We start from the raw sequence: 19684 nt of genomic DNA on the forward strand, positions 1-19684 counted from the left end.
TCTAGGCATGCTCTGCATCACTTCATCAAAGTCCAACCAGAATTTCTCCTTCTCCTCCAGCTCACATCCTACCTGTGGAGCATACCCACTAACAACATTGAACATCACACCTTCTATTTCTAGCTTCAGACTCATCACTCTATCCGACACTCTTTTTACCTCCAGGACATTCCTAACAAACTCCTCCTTCAAGATAACTCCTACTCCATTTCTCTTCCCATCTACACCATGATAGAACAACTTGAACCCTGCTCCTAAACTTCTAGCCTTGCTACCTTTCCACCTGGTCTCCTGGACACACAGTATGTCTACCTTCCTCCTCTGCATCATGTCAACCAACTCTCTACCTTTTCCTGTCATAGTTCCAACATTCAACGTCCCTACTCTCAGTCCTATACTCTTGGCGTTCCTCTTCTCTCTCTTCCTACGAACAGACTTTCCTCCTCTCCTTCTTCGACCAACAGTAATCCAATTTCCACCGGCGCCCTGTAGGTCAACAGCACCCTGTAGGTCAACAGCACCCTGTAGGTCAACAGCACCGATGGCGGTCGTTGTTAACCCGGGCCTCGACCGATCCGGTATGGAAGTCATAGGTTTGATTCGCATCTTTGATGTGGCAAAAGTCCTGCTGGTGGTCCTGCTCCGGATGCGCCGTAGTCTCCTGCCTGAGGGGAGGGGTTGGAACAGACTGTTTTTCTGGGTGGGTGGGGTCTCTCATGATGTGGGTGGCCCTCCTTCTACACCTACTTGTGTAGATTTCTGTGGTGGTAGGTAGGCCACCCCCTACAGTCCTCTGTGCAGCCTTCACCACCCTCTGCAGAGCTTTCCTGTCTGCTGCAGAGCTGCTGCCGTGCCACACGGTGATGCTGGTGGTGAGGATGCTCTCCACCGCTCCCCTGTATAAGGCCTTCAGGACGGGACCCCCCCGTCCAGCACGCCTCAGCTTCCTGAGGAAGTAGAGCCGCTGGTGGGCCTTCCTGAGCAGGTAGGAGGTGTTACAGCTCCAGGTGAGGTCCTCAGTGAGTTGCACCCCCAAGTACCTGTAGCTGGAGACCACCTCCACAGCTGCTCCTCCGATGTGCAGGGGGGGAGGGAGTGTCTCTTCCTCCTGAAGTCCACCACCATCTCCTTGGTCTTCCCCAAGGTAGTGAGAATGGGAACCAGCTCACTAACCAGTAGTGAGCTGGTTCCCAATGGGGTTCAACACTATCAGGGCTTCTCCGTAGAGATGGACATCATCTGTCAGCAGAAACTACAACACTCACATGAAGGACATTTGATGTAGAACCTGGTAGATGAAGTGGATGCGTGACTGTTGTTATGGTTACAATGTTAAAGCATGAGTTCACCTTGTCAATTTTTGTCTAAATATAGCGCCAAATCCAAAACAGAAGGCATCTCATGGTTCCTTACATATAGAGCTGGTCTAAACTGGTCTCTCAAGCCTATTTCCCAATCAGAAACAAAACAGTGGTGTGGTAAAACGTTCTTTAACAGGCAGAAACCTGGAGCAGACCCCGAATCCTGGAGGACGGTGGACAGAGAAGAAGAGAACTCAGCCATTTTTTTACTGGCACACCTTCATTAATATGAAAATGTCAAGTCTGATCTAAAGTAATCAAACTGATAGAACTGTAATTCAGTTCAATTCATTTTTGTCTCAGCTGGTCCTCCAACCCCCCCCCTCTGACCTAAGGGGTCAGCAGCCCAGACAGAACACACAGGTCTACAGCCTGTGCCCCTCAGCTGTGTGGGATGGATGAGCCACGACCTCGGTAGGAACACAGGGTCAGAGCAGAAGACAGTCATTGATCAGGAAAGTGACACGCACAATAAAACACTCGCTCTTTGCTGAAAACAAACCACTTTAATCATGTAAATTAATTAATACCATAACTGTCATGAACACACATGCGTTGGAGATGTCTATCAGAGGTAGAGCACATTTATCACGTGGGCTTTCCCGGGCTCAACCCCCGACATCTATAGCCCTGCGGGGGCACAAATGGACATCCAGACTAAAAGAAATATTTGACAAACAAAATATGAGTGTTGACCGAAAATAGAAAAGGATGACATGCTGTGGTGAGCCCTAACAGGACAAGCTGAAAAGACGTTTCGTACTGTCATGTACACACAAGTGTTTACGGAATTTAACTATTTAACAAAAGCTTTTATTACAAACTAGGGCTGTCACTTTAACGCATTAATTAGAAGAATTAATTACGCTGCAAATTAACACGCAATAAAAATTAACACAATTAATCGCGAGTGGCAAGTCAATGTGCAAGCATTTTAAATTTGTCCCATTGAGGGACCCGTAGGCTGCAGTGACGTCACTTCCTACCTGCCCCACTAGTCAGAAGCAGAGTGACTGACAACAGAGATGGACGCGACACAGGAGAGCGAGGCAAGACCACTGGACCTTTGGGAGGAAAGTTTATTTCTAGAAAGAATAAAGACGGACTATCAACAAAAACGCAGTGATTCTGCCCCGTAGACCCTCCGTCAGTCTGCCCCAGGGCAGATGTGGCTACACACGTAGTTACCACCACCAGGTATGAAGGAGGAGTGGATGAATAATGGATCCGATGGAAAGAGTCTTTGAGGGTCCAGAAAAGCGTTATAGAAATCTAATCCATTATTATTATTATATTTGTACCTTTTGTAAAAGAGAATCTTCGTATCACTGAAGCAGCTCCAGACTAACGTATCATTTAAATGTAAAACATTGAAGGACACAGAGTTGAACATTCTCTTACCCTTTAAAGGAAAAGCCTGTTGGCATCTTACTATTTAGTTTCCTTACTCAGAGACATGTTCTACTATTCATTGTGAATTGCTGTATTGAGTCAGCTTTAGTATTCATTCTGATTGAGAGTCTGCTTATGTGCCTGTTTCAGACTCAGCCTTATTTTATTTCTGTATTTTATTTAACTGTATTCGTATTACATTTTTCAGAAATGCACCTGGCCTAATTGGTTTGCTGATGTGTTTGGCCTTTTTTCTTTTGAATTTCATCAATAAAACACACTTAACCAATAAAAATGTGGATTTCAAATCTTCTCTTCTCTTCTTGGTGTATTCTATTGATTAGTCATGCACTACATTTTTGTAATGTCCTAGAATTCCAATTTATTTGGGGACCTTTAGCAGGTATGAGATTAAAATGTGATTAATTAGATTTAAAAAATTAATCTAATTACAGGATTTGTAATTAATCGCCTGACAGCACTATTACAACACTTTAACTGGTGGGGTTCTCCTGAGTGTGGATTCTCATGTGTCGTTTTAGACTTCCAGAGTGAGTAAATTCTTTACTGCACGTTAAACACTTGAAGGGTTTCTCTCCTGTGTGGATTCTCATGTGGTACCTTAGAAGTCCATCGTGTCTAAATACTCTACTGCACACTGAACACTCGGAAGGGTTTCTCTCTTGTGTGGATTCTCATGTGTCGTGTTAGGTTTCCAGAGTGAGTAAATTTTTTACTGCACGTTGAACAAGTGAAGAGTTTCTCTCCAGTGTGGATTCTCATGTGTTCTCTTCGATATCCAGCCCGACTAAATATTTTACCGCATACTGAACAACTGAAGGGTTTCTCTCCTGTGTGGGTTCTCAGGTGTCGTTTTAGACTTGCAGCCCGCGTAAATTCTTTACTGCACAGTGAACAACTGAAGGGTTTCTCTCCAGTGTGGGTTCTCAGGTGTTGTTTGAGACATGCAGCCTTTGTAAATTCTTTACTGCACACTGAACACCTGAAGGGTTTCTCTCCTGTGTGGATTCTCATGTGGTACCTTACATTTCCAGCATGTCTAAATGGTTTACCACACACTGAACACTTTGAGGGTTTCTCTCCTGTGTGGATTCTCATATGAATATTAAAACGTGATCTCAAAGGAAAACTCTCTTTACAAACTGAACAACTAAATCTTTTCTCAACTCCACTGTGTTCCTGCAGACGGTTCTTGTCACCAGAGCTTGAACCACGTTCAGAGGACCTAACTGGTGTAGGCCCAGGATTACATTCAGGTTCTTGGTTGTTTCTCAACTGGTTGAAGTCTGACTGAGGTTCACTGGTCTCCTCCAGGTCACAACTGTCTCCATCCTCTGGTTCAGAGGAGTCTGACATCTGGTCTTCATCTGGTTGTAAACGTCCATCTCTCTGAAAGTAACTGTTTGGGTCTGGTTCTGGTTCTCCACCAACCTCTGTTTTCATCTCTTCATCATGAGGCAAGAAGGACTGAGGCTGCTCTTCATCATCTTCACTCTTCACAGGAACTGAGGAAAATGTTAACTCTGTGACATCTTCGTCCTTCAGCTCTTGCAGCTGCTTGTTTTTCTGATTGGTCTGGACTTCTTCCTGTTCCTCTCTGATGTGTGGAAACTCTGGGAGGAAATCCTCAGCCTCTTCTTTGGTCATCAACAGCAGCTGGACATCTGAACAACAAAGAAAAGCATACATTTATATTTGGTAGTCATTGCTCTAATTAACCCATAAATTATGAAATATCCCAACTGATAAATTAGTGTTTCATAAACATAGAAAATGAATAATTTTCGAATTAAATTTCTGTAATGGGCATTCCTAACAAACTCCTCCTTCAAGATAACGCCAACTCCGTTTCTCTTCCTATCTACACCATGATAGAACAACTTGAACCCTGCTCCTAAACTTCTAGCCTTGCTACCTTTCCACCTGGTTTCCTGGACACACAGTATGTCTACCTTCCTCTTCTGCAGACCAGATTGAGACATGTTACCCATCACCATCTGGAGGTAGGAGACCACCTGCAGTGATGAAATTCAACAATCATAAACACAAAATTGTTCTTCTGAAACAAGGCTTCAAACTGAAAGGAAAAAATGTCTACATTAATGAGAATCTCACTAAAAAGAATGCTGATATCGCTAAAAAAGCTCGACAACTGAAGACGAATGGACTGATGGACAACACCTGGACCAACACCTGGACCAACACTTGGACCAACACCTGGACCAACACCTGGACCAACAACTGGGCCAACAACTGGGCCAACACCTGGACCAACAACTGCAGGATCTTGATCAGAACAAAGGGGCTTTCTCCAGACCAGATGAAAACAATGGTGATCAGGAGTGCAGAGGAGTTGGTGAAATATGATCAATAAAGACGGACAAGAATTGTTACTACACCAGAGATCAATACAACAGAGTCACTTCAATAGTGGAGCTCTACGATTTTGGGCACATCAAGTCTTTCATGGAACAGTCGAAAAAATCAACATCATTGATGTCAGAAACACGGACTAATGAACAAAACAACATGTATTTGTGATAACATGGGATAACATTAACTTGAGACTTTAAAGAGCATGTTGATATCTTTTGACAATATAATACCCAGTTTGTTAAAGTGTAACTAACTGGTTAATTCTTCTTAAACACTGTCTGCTGAAAGAGGTTAATATGATCATTATATTCTTGTGGAGAACACTGGTAAGGTCAACATCTAGTTTTGACTATCCATGATGTTAACAAACCTTGTGTTCCTGGGAAGAATGTAAACATGGTTATACTCTAGGGTAAAGGCTAATATCTGGAAGTGGATAAGGGTATGAACGTCTGTCAGAATTCACTGGAGGAGCTGGTTGAAGACTTTTAATGTCTGAGTTTGTTGATTATATATTCTAATGAGATGTTTGTTGATTCTGGGGGAGTTTCACAAACCTATTGGCTTCTACCGTCAGCCCCCTTATTATTGGATGTTGTTGTTGATGTTGTAAATATGATGAAGGTGTGAAGTCTGTTATATTAACATGTCTGAAAAAATTAACTAAATAAATAAATAAAAATAAAAAGGTTCGGGATAAAAAATTCACACCTGGACCATCTCACCTAAAAACTCAGTCAGCCTTTGGAGTTTGTGTTTTGCTGACATCTTTCCAATTTTTTGAATCACCAGGACAACGCTCACTCCACGGGGCAGAAGCCCTGATATTATAAATCCAAACACATGAAGGTATATAACTCTCCACCCCTCCCAAGAGTCCCTCACGTAAACATCCAATCAGGGCTTCCATGTTGAAACCATTTTATCCACTGAGTTGAGAGTCCAGCTTCTCAGTTCCATAAATGGTCCTGATGGTTTTTGAAGAGACAGAGCAGACAGAAGTTCTCCAGACAGGAGAAGCAGTGATGAGAGTTAGACAGAGAAGACGAGACAAGGAGGAATACGTCTGCCCTCGATGAAAGCCAGGAGAGAGGAAGATGGTGAAAGGTGTATATAGGAGACGAAGGGAGGAGGATGAGGATAGTATGAGCGAAGGTCGGAGAGAGGAGAGGAAGTTCAAATACTCAAACGTGGACTTCCACTAAACAACTGGTATTACATCGATCAACTCATCTGCATTGCTGGTGAGCTGAAACATTTAGCACCCATCTAGGATGAACAATGCAGACATCAGAAAGCAGAAAGTGTTTGACCAACGGTCCTCAAAATGGACAAAGACTGAAAGACTGTTGGACATGGATCCCCAACAATCAGACAAGAAACCATGGAGACAACTTTAAGTGTATCATTGATACGTGAGAAGATCAAGAAGATAAACCTTCAGAGAAGGAACATGATGATGATGATGATGATGATGATGATGATGATGATGATGATCACTCCTCTCCTATCTTCATCTCATTTCTCTCATTCAACAACTCTTTTCTTCTCCAAACACACTTCATTCACTTTCTTTTCACCTGGTGGTGATGGTTGACCCTTGACCTTCAGCAGCTCTCCCTCCTGATTGGTCTGTAGTTCCTCCTGTTCCTCTTTGACGTGTGGAGGTTCTGGGGGGTCGTCCTGGTCCAGAGGGGACCTTAAATCCTGCTGCTCAGGGTCAACCTCTTCTTTAGTCCCCACCAGCAGCTGGACGTCTGAGAATGATGAAACAAACACACCTTGAAGACGCTGCTGACACTCAAAGCGCTGACACCACAACTTTAGAACCATCACTACCAGGTGAAGAAATCACCACTGAATGGTTCACACGTGTGGAATCCAGCAGAGAAGCTGAACCCAGAAAGAACCGACAGGAACCCACCTGCTCTCTGGAGGTGGACCTGAGGACTGAAAACAGCCTCCAGGAGCTTCTGTCGTCCACAAAGTGTCTCCTCGTTTGCTAACGTTCTCACAAAGTGCTCCATGATGTCTTCAGCAGCAGCAGTTAGTCGCTGCAGGACAAAAGCTCTCAGCGTCTGGACGTCACACATCTGGACTCCTTCACAGCACAACTTTTCCTCCAGACTCGATCCGTTCCGATCTGTTTGCTGAGGTGCTCCGAGTGGAGATGGTTTCCGGCTAGCAGGCTAAGCTAGCTTCGTTAGCTTGACGGGACGAGCTGATCCACGCGTGGAGCTCCAGAGACAAAGGCAGACAGCAGAGAATCTCTCCAGACGCTCCGACTCCACGTTGACACCATTTAGCTCCGTTCAGGTTCAACCCGCTCTTTGTCGGAGCTACAGCCGGGACTCGGGGGGTCCGACGGGAGAGGCCACAGGCGCGGCTTGATGACGTCAGTGGTGACGTGCGGAGTTGCACTACCACGTGACCGGTTGAGGACGCATTCGCGGCTTCGCGAGACATTGTAAACATCCAGCAGGGGCCGTCGACACGTGACAGAAGCGACTCTGGACGAAACAAACTCCGAGACACTGAAGACACAAGAACCAGCGTTAGGAGTCCGACAAACAGCAACGTTTTGGCGGGATTACTTTTCGACACAGACACGCCGTCAGCGGGTCGATACCCGACCGATCTATTAGCGTTACAGAATCACATAATATAGACTCGTCATAACCAACAGAAAACATCTAAACAACACTTTAAGACATCGTCAACGAGCCTGCATCGGACCAACTTACCCACGGCACGTCAGCATCTTTCTGCTGCGGGTTACCCACAATGCACCTGACAGGTTTCAAAATAAAAGACAGACGAATTTCCCCAAATTAATCATGAATTTAACTATAATATAAAAACATCTACCCACACCATTACATATATACACTATCTTCTTCTTTTCGTTTCGGCTTTCCCCTGCAGGGGTCGCCACAGCCAATCAGTGTCCTCCATCTAACCCTGTCTTCTCATCCTCTTCTCTCACACCAACTACCTTCATGTCCTCTTTCACTACATCCATAAACCTCCTCTTTGGTCTTCCTCTGGGCCTCCTGCCTGGCAGTTCAGAACTCAGCATCCTTCTACCAATATATTCACTATCTCTCCTCTGGACATGTCCAAACCATCTCAGTCTGGCCTCTCTGACTTTATCTCCAGAACCTCTAAGCTGATCCCTGATGCAGTCCCACCTCCACCTTGAACTCCTCTGTCACACCTACACACACCTCACCACTGTCTTACAGTCCTCATACATGTCCTGCACCGCTCTAACATACTTCTCTGCCACTCCAGACTTCCTCATACAATACCACAGTTCCTCTCTGGACACCCTGTCGTCAGCTTTCTCCAGATCTACAAAAACACAATGCAGCTCCCTCTGGCCTTCTCTGTACTTCTCTATCAACATCCTCAAAGCAAATACTGCATCTGTAGAACTCTGTTTTGGCATGAAACCATACTGCTGCTCACAAATGTTCACTTCTGCCCTTAGTCTAGCTTCCACTACTCTCTCCCATAACTTCATCGTATGGCTCATCAGCTTTATTCCTCTGTAGTTGCCACAACTCTGCACATCTCCCTTGTTCTTAAAAATGGGCACCAGCACACTTCTCCTCCATTCCTCAGGCATCTTCTCACTATCTAAGATCCTGTTGAACAACCCAGTCAGAAACTCTACTGCCACCTCTCCTAGACACTTCCATACCTCTACAGGTATATCATCAGGACCGACTGCCTTTCCACTCTTCATCCTCTTCAATGCCCTCCTCACTTCATCCTGACTAATCTTTGCTACTTCCTGGTCCACAACAGTCACCTCTTCTAGTCTTTGTTCTCTCTCATTTTCCACGTTCATCAACTCTTCAAAGTACTCTTTCCATCTTCCCATCACACTACTGGCACCTGTCAATAGACTTCCATCCCTATCCTTAATCACCCTAACCTGCTGCACGTCCTTCCCATCTCTGTCTCTCTGTCTCGCCAACCGGTATAGATCAGTCTCTCCCTCCTTACTGTCCAACCTAGCATACAAGTCATCATAAGCTTCTTGTTTGGCCTTTGCTACCTCTACCTTCACCTTACGCTGCATCTCCCTGTACTCCTGTCTACTCTCCTCAGTCCTCTCAGTGTCCCACTTCTTCTTAGCTAACCTCTTTCTCTGTATACACTCCTGTACCTCCTCATTCCACCACCAAGTCTCCTTATCTACTTTCCTTCCAGATGACACACCAAGTACTCTCCTACCTGTCTCCCTGATCACATTAGCTGTAGTTGTCCAGTCATCTGGAAGCACCTCCTGACCACCCAGATCCTGTCTTAACTCCTTCCTAAAAGTCATGCAACACTCTTCCTTTTTCAGCTTCCACCATTTCGTCTTCTGCTCTGCCTTTGTCCTCTTCATCTTCCTCACCACCAGAGTCATCCTACACACCACCATCCTATGCTGTTTGGCTACACTCTCACCTACCACTACTTTACAGTCACTGATCTCCTTCAGGTTACACCGTCTACACCAGATGTAGTCTACCTGTGTGCTCCTACCTCCACTCTTATAGGTCACTCTATGTTCCTGCCTCTTCTGGAAGAAAGTATTCACTACAGCCATTTCCATCCTTTTTGCAAAGTCAACTCCCATCTGTCCTTCTGCGTTCCTCTCCTGGATACCAAACCTGCCCATCACCTCCTCATCACCTCTGTTTCCTGCACCAACATGTCCATTGAAGTCTGCTCCAATGACAACTCTCTCACTTCTAGGCATGCTCTGCATCACTTCATCAAGGTCCGACCAGAATTTCTCCTTCTCCTCCAGCTCACATCCTACCTGTGGAGCATACCCACTAACAACATTGAACATCACACCTTCTATTTCTAGCTTCAGACTCATCACTCTATCTGACACTCTTTTTACCTCCAGGACATTCCTAACAAACTCCTCCTTCAAGATAACTCCTCCTCCATTTCTCTTCCCATCTACACCATGATAGAACAACTTGAACCCTGCTCCTAAACTTCTAGCCTTGCTTCCTTTCCACCTGGTCTCCTGTACACACAGTATGTCTACCTTCCTCCTCTGCATCATGTCAACCAACTCTCTACCTTTTCCTGTCATAGTTCCAACATTCAACGTCCCTACTCTCAGTCCTATACTCTTGGTGTTCCTCTTCTCTCTCTTCCTACAAACACACTTTCCTCCTCTCCTTCTTCGACCAACAGTAATCCAATTTCCATCGGCACCCTGTAGGTCAACAGCACCGATGGCGGTCGTTGTTAACCCGGGCCTCGACCGATCCGGTATGGAAGTCATAGGTTTGATTCGCATCTTTGATTTGGCAAAAGTCCTGCTGGTGGTCCTGCTCCGGATGCGCCGTAGTCTCCTGCCTGAGGGGAGGGGTTGGAACAGACTGTTTTTCTGGGTGGGTGGGGTCTCTCATGATGTGGGTGGCCCTCCTTCTACACCTACTTGTGTAGATTTCTGTGGTGGTAGGTAGGCCACCCCCTACAGTCCTCTGTGCAGCCTTCACCACCCTCTGCAGAGCTTTCCTGTCTGCTGCAGAGCTGCTGCCGTGCCACACGGTGATGCTGGTGGTGAGGATGCCCTCCACCGCTCCCCTGTAGAAGGCCTTCAGGACGGGACCCCCCCGTCCAGCACGCCTCAGCTTCCTGAGGAAGTAGAGCCGCTGGTGGGCCTTCCTGAGCAGGTAGGAGGTGTTACAGCTCCAGGTGAGGTCCTCAGTGAGTTGAACCCCCAAGTACCTGTAGCTGGAGACCACCTCCACAGCTGCTCCTCCGATGTGCAGGGGGGGAGGGAGTGTCTCTTCCTCCTGAAGTCCACCACCATCTCCTTGGTCTTCCCCAAGGTAGTGAGAATGGGAACCAGCTCACTAACCAGTAGTGAGCTGGTTCCCAATGGGGTTCAACACTATCAGGGCTTCTCCGTAGAGATGGACATCATCTGTCAGCAGAAACTACAACACTCACATGAAGGACATTTGATGTAGAACCTGGTAGATGAAGTGGATGCGTGACTGTTGTTATGGTTACAACGTTAAAGCATGAGTTCACCTTGTCAATTTTTGTCTAAATATAGCGCCAAATCCAAAACAGAAGGCATCACATGGTTCCTTACATATAGAGCTGGTCTAAACTGGTCTCTCAAGCCTATTTCCCAATCAGAAACAAAACAGTGGTGTGGTAAAACGTTCTTTAACAGGCAGAAACCTGGAGCAGACCCCGAATCCTGGAGGACGGTGGACAGAGAAGAAGAGAACTCAGCCATTTTTTTACTGGCACACCTTCATTAATATGAAAATGTCAAGTCTGATCTAAAGTACTCAAACTGGTAGAACTGTAATTCAGTTCAATTCATTTTTGTCTCAGCTGGTCCTCCAACCCCCCCACTCTGACCTAAGGGGTCAGCAGCCCAGACAGAACACACAGGTCTACAGCCTATGCCCCTCAGCTGTGTGGGATGGATGAGCCACGACCTCGGTAGGAACACAGGGCCAGAGCAGAAGACAGTCATTGATCAGGAAAGTGACACGCACAATAAAACACTCGCTCTTTGCTGAAAACAAACCACTTTAATCATGTAAATTAATTAATACCATGACTGTCATGAACACACATGCGTTGGAGATGTCTATCAGAGGTAGAGCACATTTTTCACGTGGGCTTTCCCGGGCTCAACCCCCGACATCTATAGCCCTGCGGGGGCACAAATGGACATCCAGACTAAAAGAAATATTTGACAAACAAAATATGAGTGTTGACCGAAAATAGAAAAGGATGACATGCTGTGGTGAGCCCTAACAGGACAAGCTGAAAAGACGTTTCGTACTGTCATGTACACACAAGTGTTTACGGAATTTAACTATTTAACAAAAGCTTTTATTACAAACTAGGGCTGTCACTTTAACGCATTAATTAGAATAATTAATTACGCTGCAAATTAACACGCAATAAAAATTAACACAATTAATCGCGAGTGGCAAGTCAATGTGCAAGCATTTTAAATTTGTCCCATTGAGGGACCCGTAGGCTGCAGTGACGTCACTTCCTACCTGCCCCACTAGTCAGAAGCAGAGTGACTGACAACAGAGAGTGACGCGACACAGGAGAGCGAGGCAAGACCACCGGACCTTTGGGAGGAAAGTTTATTTCTAGAAAGAACAAAGACGGACTATCAACAAAAACGCAGTGATTCTGCCCCGTAGACCCTCCGTCAGTCTGCCCCAGGGCAGATGTGGCTACACACGTAGTTACCACCACCAGGTATGAAGGAGGAGTGGATGAATAATGGATCCGATGGAAAGAGTCTTTGAGTGTCCAGAAAAGCGTTATAGAAATCTAATCCATTATTATTATTATTATATTTGTACCTTTTGTAAAAGAGAATCTTCACATCACTGAAGCAGCTCCAGACTAACGTATCAGTTAAATGTAAAACATGTGAAGGACACAGAGTTGAACGTTATCTCACCCTTTAAAGGAAAAGCCTGTTGGCATCTTACTATTTAGTTTCCTTATTTAGAGACATGTTCTACTATTCATTTTGAATTGCTGTATTGAGTCAGCTTTATATTCATTCTGATTGAGAGTCTGCTTATGTGCCTGTTTCAGACTCAGCCTTATTTTATTTCTGTATTTTATTTAACTGTATTCGTATTACATTTTTCAGAAATGCACCTGGCCTAATTGGTTTGCTGATGTGTTTGGCCTTTTTTCTTTTGAATTTCATCAATAAAACACACTTAACCAATAAAAATGTGGATTTCAAATCTTCTCTTCTTGGTGTATTCTATTGATTAGTCATGCACTACATTTTTGTAATGTCCTAGAATTCCAATTTATTTGGGGACCTTTAGCAGGTATGAGATTAAAATGTGATTAATTAGATTTAAAAAATTAATCTAATTACAGGATTTGTAATTAATCGCCTGACAGCACTATTACAACACTTTAACTGGTGGGGTTCTCCTGAGTGTGGATTCTCATGTGTCGTTTTAGACTTCCAGAGTGAGTAAATTCTTTACTGCACGTTGAACACTTGAAGGGTTTCTCTCCTGTGTGGATTCTCATGTGGTACCTTAGAAGTCCATCGTGTCTAAATACTCTACTGCACACTGAACACTCGGAGGGTTTCTCTCATGTGTGGATTCTCATGTGTCGTGTTAGGTTTCCAGAGTGAGTAAATTTTTTACTGCACGTTGAACAAGTGAAGAGTTTCTCTCCAGTGTGGATTCTCATGTGTTCCCTTCGATATCCTGCCCGACTAAATATTTTACCGCATACTGAACAACTGAAGGGTTTCTCTCCAGTGTGGGTTCTCATGTGTTGTTTGAGACATGCAGCCTTTGTAAATTCTTTACTGCACACTGAACACCTGAAGGGTTTCTCTCCTGTGTGGATTCTCATGTGGTACCTTACATTTCCAGCATGTCTAAATGGTTTACCACACACTGAACACTTTGAGGGTTTCTCTCCTGTGTGGATTCTCATATGAATATTAAAACGTGATCTCAAAGGAAAACTCTCTTTGCAAACTGAACAACTAAATCTTTTCTCAACTCCACTGTGTTCCTGCAGACGGTTCTTGTCACCAGAGCTTGAACAACGTTCAGAGGAGCTAACTGGTGTAGGTCCAGGATTACATTCAGGTTCTTGGTTGTTTCTCAACTGGTTGAAGTCTGACTGAGGTTCACTGGTCTCCTCCAGGTCACAACTGTCTCCATCCTCTGGTTCAGAGGAGTCTGACATCTGGTCTTCATCTGGTTGTAAACGTCCATCTCTCTGAAAGTAACACTTTGGGTCTGGTTCTGGTTCTCCATCAGTCTCTGTTTTCATCTCTTCATCACGAGGCAAGGAGGACTGAGGCTGCTCTTCATCATCTTCAGTCTTCACAGGAACTGAGGAAAATGTTAACTCTGTGACATCTTCGTCCTTCAGCTCTTGCAGCTGCTCATTTTCCTGATTGGTCTGGACTTCTTCCTGTTCCTCTCTGATGTGTGGAAACTCAGGGAGGAAATCCTCAGCCTCTTCCTTGGTCACCAACAGCAGCTGGACATCTGAACAACAAAGAAAAGCATACATTTATATTTGGTAGTCATTGCTCTAATTAACCACTAAATTATGAAATATTCAAACTGATAAATTAGTGTTTCATAAACATAGAAAATGAATAATTTTCGAATTAAATTTCTGTAATGGGCATTCCTAACAAACTCCTCCTTCAAGATAACACCAACTCCGTTTCTCTTCCTATCTACACCATGATAGAACAACTTGAACCCTGCTCCTAAACTTCTAGCCTTGCTACCTTTCCACCTGGTCTCCTGGACACACAGTATGTCTACCTTCCTCCTCTGCAGACCAGATTGAGACATGTTACCCATCACCATCTGGAGGTAGGAGACCACCTCAGTGCTGATGAAATTCAACAATCATAAACACAAAATTGTTCTTCTGAAACAAGGCTTCAAACTGAAAGGAAAAAATGTCTACACTAATGAGAATCTCACTAAAAAGAATGCTGATATCGCTAAAAAAGCTCGACAACTGAAGACGAATGGACTGATGGACAACACCTGGACCAACACTTGGACCAACACCTGGACCAACAACTGGGCCAACACCTGGACCAACACCTGGACCAACACCTGCAGGATCTTGATCAGAACAAAGGGGCTTTCTCCAGACCAGATGAAAACAATGGTGATCAGGAGTGCAGAGGAGTTGGTGAAATATGATCAATAAAGACGAACAAGAGTTGTTACAACACCAGAGATCAGTACAACAGAGTCACTTCAATAGTGGAGCTCTACGATTTTGGGCACATCAAGTATTTCATGGAACAGTCGAAAAAATCAACATCATTGATGTCAGAAACACGGACTAATGAACAAAACAAACATGTATTTGTGATAACATGTGATAACATTAACTTTGAGACTTTAAAGAGCATGTTGATATCTTTTGACAATATAATACCCAGTTTGTTAAAGTGTAACTAACTGGTTAATTCTTCTTAAACACTGTCTGCTGAAAGAGGTTAATATGATCATTATATTCTTGTGGAGAACACTGGAAGGTCAACATCTAGTTTTGACTATCCATGATGTTAACAAACCTTGTGTTCCTGGGAAGAATGTAACCATGGTTATACTCTAGGGTAAAGGCTAATATCTGGAAGTGGATAAGGGTATGAACATCTGTCAGAATTCACTGGAGGAGCTGGTTGAAGACTTTTAATGTCTGAGTTTGTTGATTACATATTCTAATGAGAGATGTTTTGTTGATTCTGGGGGAATTTCACAAACCTATTATCTTCTACCGTCAGCCCCCTTATTATTGGATGTTGTTGTTGATGTTGTAAATATGATGAAGGTGTGAAGTCTGTTATATTAACATGTCTGAAAAAATTAACTAAATAAATACATAAAAATAAAAAGGTTCGGGATAAAAAATTCACACCTGGACCATCTCACCTAACAACTCAGTCAGCCTTTGGAGTTCGTGTTTTGCTGACATCTTTCCAATTTTTTGAATCAACAGGACAACGCTCACTCCACGGGGCAGAAGCCCTGATATTATAAATCCAAACACATGAAGGTATATAACTCTCCACCCCTCCCAAGAGTCCCTCACGTAAACATCCAATCAGGGCTGATAGGTTCCTCTGGACCAGCATTCCATGTTGAAACCATTTTATCCACTGAGTTGAGAGTCCAGCTTCTCAGTTCCATAAATGGTCCTGATGGTTTTTGAAGAGACAGAGCAGACAGAAGTTCTCCAGACAGGAGAAGCAGTGATGAGAGTTAGATAGAGAAGACGAGACAAGGAGGAATACGTCTGCCCTCGATGAAAGCCAGGAGAGAGGAAGATGGTGAAAGGTGTATATAGGAGACGAAGGGAGGAGGATGAGGATAGTATGAGCGAAGGTCGGAGAGAGGAGAGGAAGTTCAAATACTCAAACGTGGACTTCCACTAAACAACTGGTATTACATCGATCAACTCATCTGCATTGCTGGTGAGCTGAAACATTTAGCACCCATCTAGGATGAACAATGCAGACATCAGAAAGCAGAAAGTGTTTGACCAACGGTCCTCAAAATGGACAAAGACTGAAAGACTGTTGGACATGGATCCCCAACAATCAGACAAGAAACCATGGAGACAACTTTAAGTGTATCATTGATACGTGAGAAGATCAAGAAGATAAACCTTCAGAGAAGGAACATGATGATGATGATGATGATGATGATGATGATGATGATGATGATGATCACTCCTCTCCTATCTTCATCTCATCTCTCTCGTTCAACAACTCTTTTCTTCTCCAAACACACTTCATTCACTTTCTTTTCACCTGGTGGTGATGGTTGACCCTTGACCTTCAGCAGCTCTCCCTCCTGATTGGTCTGTAGTTCCTCCTGTTCCTCTTTGACGTGTGGAGGTTCTGGGGGGTCGTCCTGGTCCAGAGGGGACCTTAAATCCTGCTGCTCAGGGTCAACCTCTTCTTTAGTCCCCACCAGCAGCTGGACGTCTGAGAATCATGAAACAAACACACCTTGAAGACGCTGCTGACACTCAAAGCGCTGACACCACAACTTCAGAACAATCACTACCAGGTGAAGAAATCACCACTGAATGGTTCACACGTGTGAAATCCAGCAGAGAAGCTGAACCCAGAAAGAACCGACAGGAACCCACCTGCTCTCTGGAGGTGGACCTGAGGACTGAAAACAGCCTCCAGGAGCTTCTGTCGTCCACAAAGTGTCTCCTCGTTTGCTAACGTTCTCACAAACTGCTCCATGATGTCTTCAGCAGCAGCAGTTAGTCGCTGCAGGACAAAAGCTCTCAGCGTCTGGACGTCACACATCTGGACTCCTTCACAGCACAACTTTTCCTCCAGACTCGATCCGTTCCGATCTGTTTGCTGAGGTGCTCCGAGTGGAGATGGTTTCCGGCTAGCAGGCTAAGCTAGCTTCGTTAGCTTGACGGGACGAGCTGATCCACGCGTGGAAGCTTCAGAGACAAAGGCAGACAGCAGAGAATCTAGTGATCAGTTGGACACTGAAGCTTCGGTACACGTTTCAAACCCCAGAACTACAATTCAATAGAACCACTGCTCTGGAGCTCGCGTTGGGGCTGAAGATAGTCACGTGACAATGACGTCCAAAGCAGCAACTGCTTTGTTTCCCGAGGGAACCACCTGACTGGTTCGGGGTCCAAGGACGTCATTCACTGACACGCCTCCTCACCTGTGACAGGTTTGAATGTTAGCGCCAAAACTCCTTTATATACGACCTGGAAAATGCCCCGTTTGTGGGTTTTAGTCGGAGAGTTGTTCGTTCTTCCATCCAGGCGAGCTCTCAAGAGCAAGGTGCTTCAGAAACATGAGGAGGAGGAGACCAAGGCCAAGGCTGTCATGGTGAGGGTGGAGGCTGTGAGTCTCACTGCTGATATGTGGACGTCCATTAACATGGAGGCGTATCTTGCAGTGACCTGCCACTACATGGAGGACCCCATGAAGCTGGCCACAGTGCTCCTGGGAGTACACTGTTTTGCACATTCTTTGAATCTGGTTGTTAAAAAGTCTCTGGATTCAACCCCTGGCCTCAACGAACTACGCACAAGGGCACGGAAGGTGGTGTCTTTCTTTAGAGCCAGCACAACAGCCAAAGAAAAACTGAAAGACGTGCAAGAGCAGATGGGCATTCCTGTCAAAACACTGATTCAAGAGGTGGACACACGCTGGAACAGCACCTTCCTCATGCTGCGACGCTTATACGAAGAGACAGTCTGTGGGTGCAGCTCTCAACACTAAAAACTGATGTCATCTTCTGATGAGGATGACACGACAGCAACATGCCTCCAGTTACTTTCCCCCTTTTCCAGGCAACGGTGGAACTCTCTGAGGAAAAGAGAGTCAGTGTCCAAAGTGATCCCAATGGTGAAAATGCTTATGTTGTATTTGTTTGACGCTACGGGAAAAACAACCCATGAAACAGCGAAACAACTGGGACAAAACTTAGTGTCATTGATGAAAAAAAAAATTGAGATCACGGAAAGCAAACGGCACTGACGATGTCGACGCTGCTGGATCCAAGATTTAAAACTATTGGATTCTACAATCAAGGACAGGCCCAGGCAGCAGTGAGGCGACTGACAGCACAATGCTTCGAATCTATAAGAAACAAAACCACCCTCCCCACAGTCTCTGAGGAACAGCCCTCCACATCGGCTCAACCAGCATCTGCTGAAACTCTAACATCCACAAGTAATATTATTAATAGTATTTTTTTTCCAGTAAGTTAAAATGCTGATGATTGTTGTCGTGTTTGTCTCTCAGATAGGAACCTTTGGGAAACGCTGGATCGAGATGCTTCGGATGCAAGGAGGGCAAGGAGGCTACTGCAGACGCAACTGTGGAGGTGCAGCGGTACTTGACCGAACCACCGCTGGCCAGCTCAGAAGACCAGTGGATTACTGGAAGAACCACCAGAGTGTTTACCCAAATTTGCTTAAACTGGGGGGAAAAAATTATGTACGCCGGCTTCATCTGTTCCATGTGAACGAGTCTTCTCCACATGCGGAGAAATTGTGACTAAAAGAAAGAAAGACTTAATCCAAATACTGTGGAAAAAATAATGCATCTCAATAAAAATCTTTGACCACCCTCATCCCAAATTATCAGCCCTTCCATAGTTCACAAGCACACCAAACCAATACCAGGTTTTCCCTGCATTCGCTCCTCAACAACACTCCACACATTTGTCAATTATTATAAGTGAATAGAATATAATATTCAGTCTAGGGTATCTCAACATTTAAAATGAAAGATACTCTAAGTCCAAGCAAAAAGGAGGTGATGGTCCATGTGTGTAGCTGACAGCTTCTTGTCAAACTAACCTGCAGTTCAGGGTTTGAACTTGGCCAGGAGAGGTCACTATAGCTGAAGCTTCGAGTAATGAACCCATTTTCGAACCAGTTGGCTCAAGTGATTCAGTGCTTCACAAAAGCTTCATTTGCCCATCACTACCATTTAGCTCCGTTAAAGTTCAACTCGCTCTTTGTCAAAGCTACACCCAGTACTCAGTGTGTCCGACTGGGAGAGTCTACAGGCGCGGCTTGATGACGTCAATGGTGACGTACAGAGTCTCGCGAGATGGCCTTTAAGGGTTTCACCCCAAGTCCAGCATCCTGAGGCTGTACCCTAAGCGGAAAGAGGGAGGCCGAGGACTAGTGAGCATCAGGGCCCCTGTCCAGGATGAGACATCAAAAATCCAAGAGTACATCAGGAAGATGGCCCCAACAGATGAACTGCTCAGTGAATGCCTTAGATAGCAGAAACCTGTGGACCCCCTGAAATTTGCCTCAAATGTTAAATTCTACTTTACATACATGCGAACCCTGTGTGTCACTGCCTGAAACTGGACTATTAGCAGAGGAGCTATTAGCATCCCCACCTCTGGCTCCAGGTTTGTTCCAGCAGCTTGTGCAGCAACGTACTTCAAACACAACAATATTCTGGT

The 19684-nt window shown here is 44.9% G+C and overlaps 2 protein-coding genes and 1 pseudogene across 2 annotated transcripts; all 3 read right to left on the bottom strand.

The window, feature by feature from the left end:
* Positions 1–1903: 1903 nt before the first annotated feature.
* Positions 1904–7604, bottom strand: LOC137595087 (zinc finger protein 3-like; annotated as a pseudogene).
* A 5505-nt stretch (positions 7605–13109) lies between these two features.
* LOC137595645 (zinc finger protein 501-like) lies at positions 13110–13742 on the bottom strand. The gene is given in 1 exon segment (XM_068315859.1): positions 13110–13742. A coding segment is annotated over 1 exon segment (540 nt). The 5' UTR covers positions 13650–13742.
* Positions 13743–13822: 80 nt separating this feature from the next.
* Positions 13823–17160, bottom strand: LOC137595646 (uncharacterized). Its single transcript, XM_068315860.1, has 4 exons — positions 16860–17160; positions 16516–16692; positions 14074–14215; positions 13823–13940 (listed from the first exon to the last, which is right to left on the bottom strand). Exons 1-4 carry the CDS (start codon positions 17026–17028, stop codon positions 13823–13825), a joined length of 606 nt encoding a protein of 201 aa, XP_068171961.1. The 5' UTR covers positions 17029–17160.
* Positions 17161–19684: the final 2524 nt, after the last annotated feature.

Source organism: Antennarius striatus, chromosome 5, assembly GCF_040054535.1.
Source record: "Antennarius striatus isolate MH-2024 chromosome 5, ASM4005453v1, whole genome shotgun sequence".
Taxonomy (NCBI): Eukaryota; Metazoa; Chordata; class Actinopteri; order Lophiiformes; family Antennariidae; genus Antennarius; species Antennarius striatus.

What these genes read in the sequence shown, in the direction of transcription:
- LOC137595646 (XM_068315860.1), bottom strand. Translation starts at nt 17,028, where the DNA reads ATGTGTGACGTCCAGACGCTGAGAGCTTTTGTCCTGCAGCGACTAACT. An exon ending in GGTCCACCTCCAGAGAGCAG is followed by an intron (nt 16,693 to 16,859) that starts GTGGGTTCCTGT and finishes CATGATTCTCAG; the next exon opens with ACGTCCAGCTGCTGGTGGGG. An exon ending in GGGTCAACCATCACCACCAG is followed by an intron (nt 14,216 to 16,515) that starts GTGAAAAGAAAG and finishes TTTGTTGTTCAG; the next exon opens with ATGTCCAGCTGCTGTTGGTG.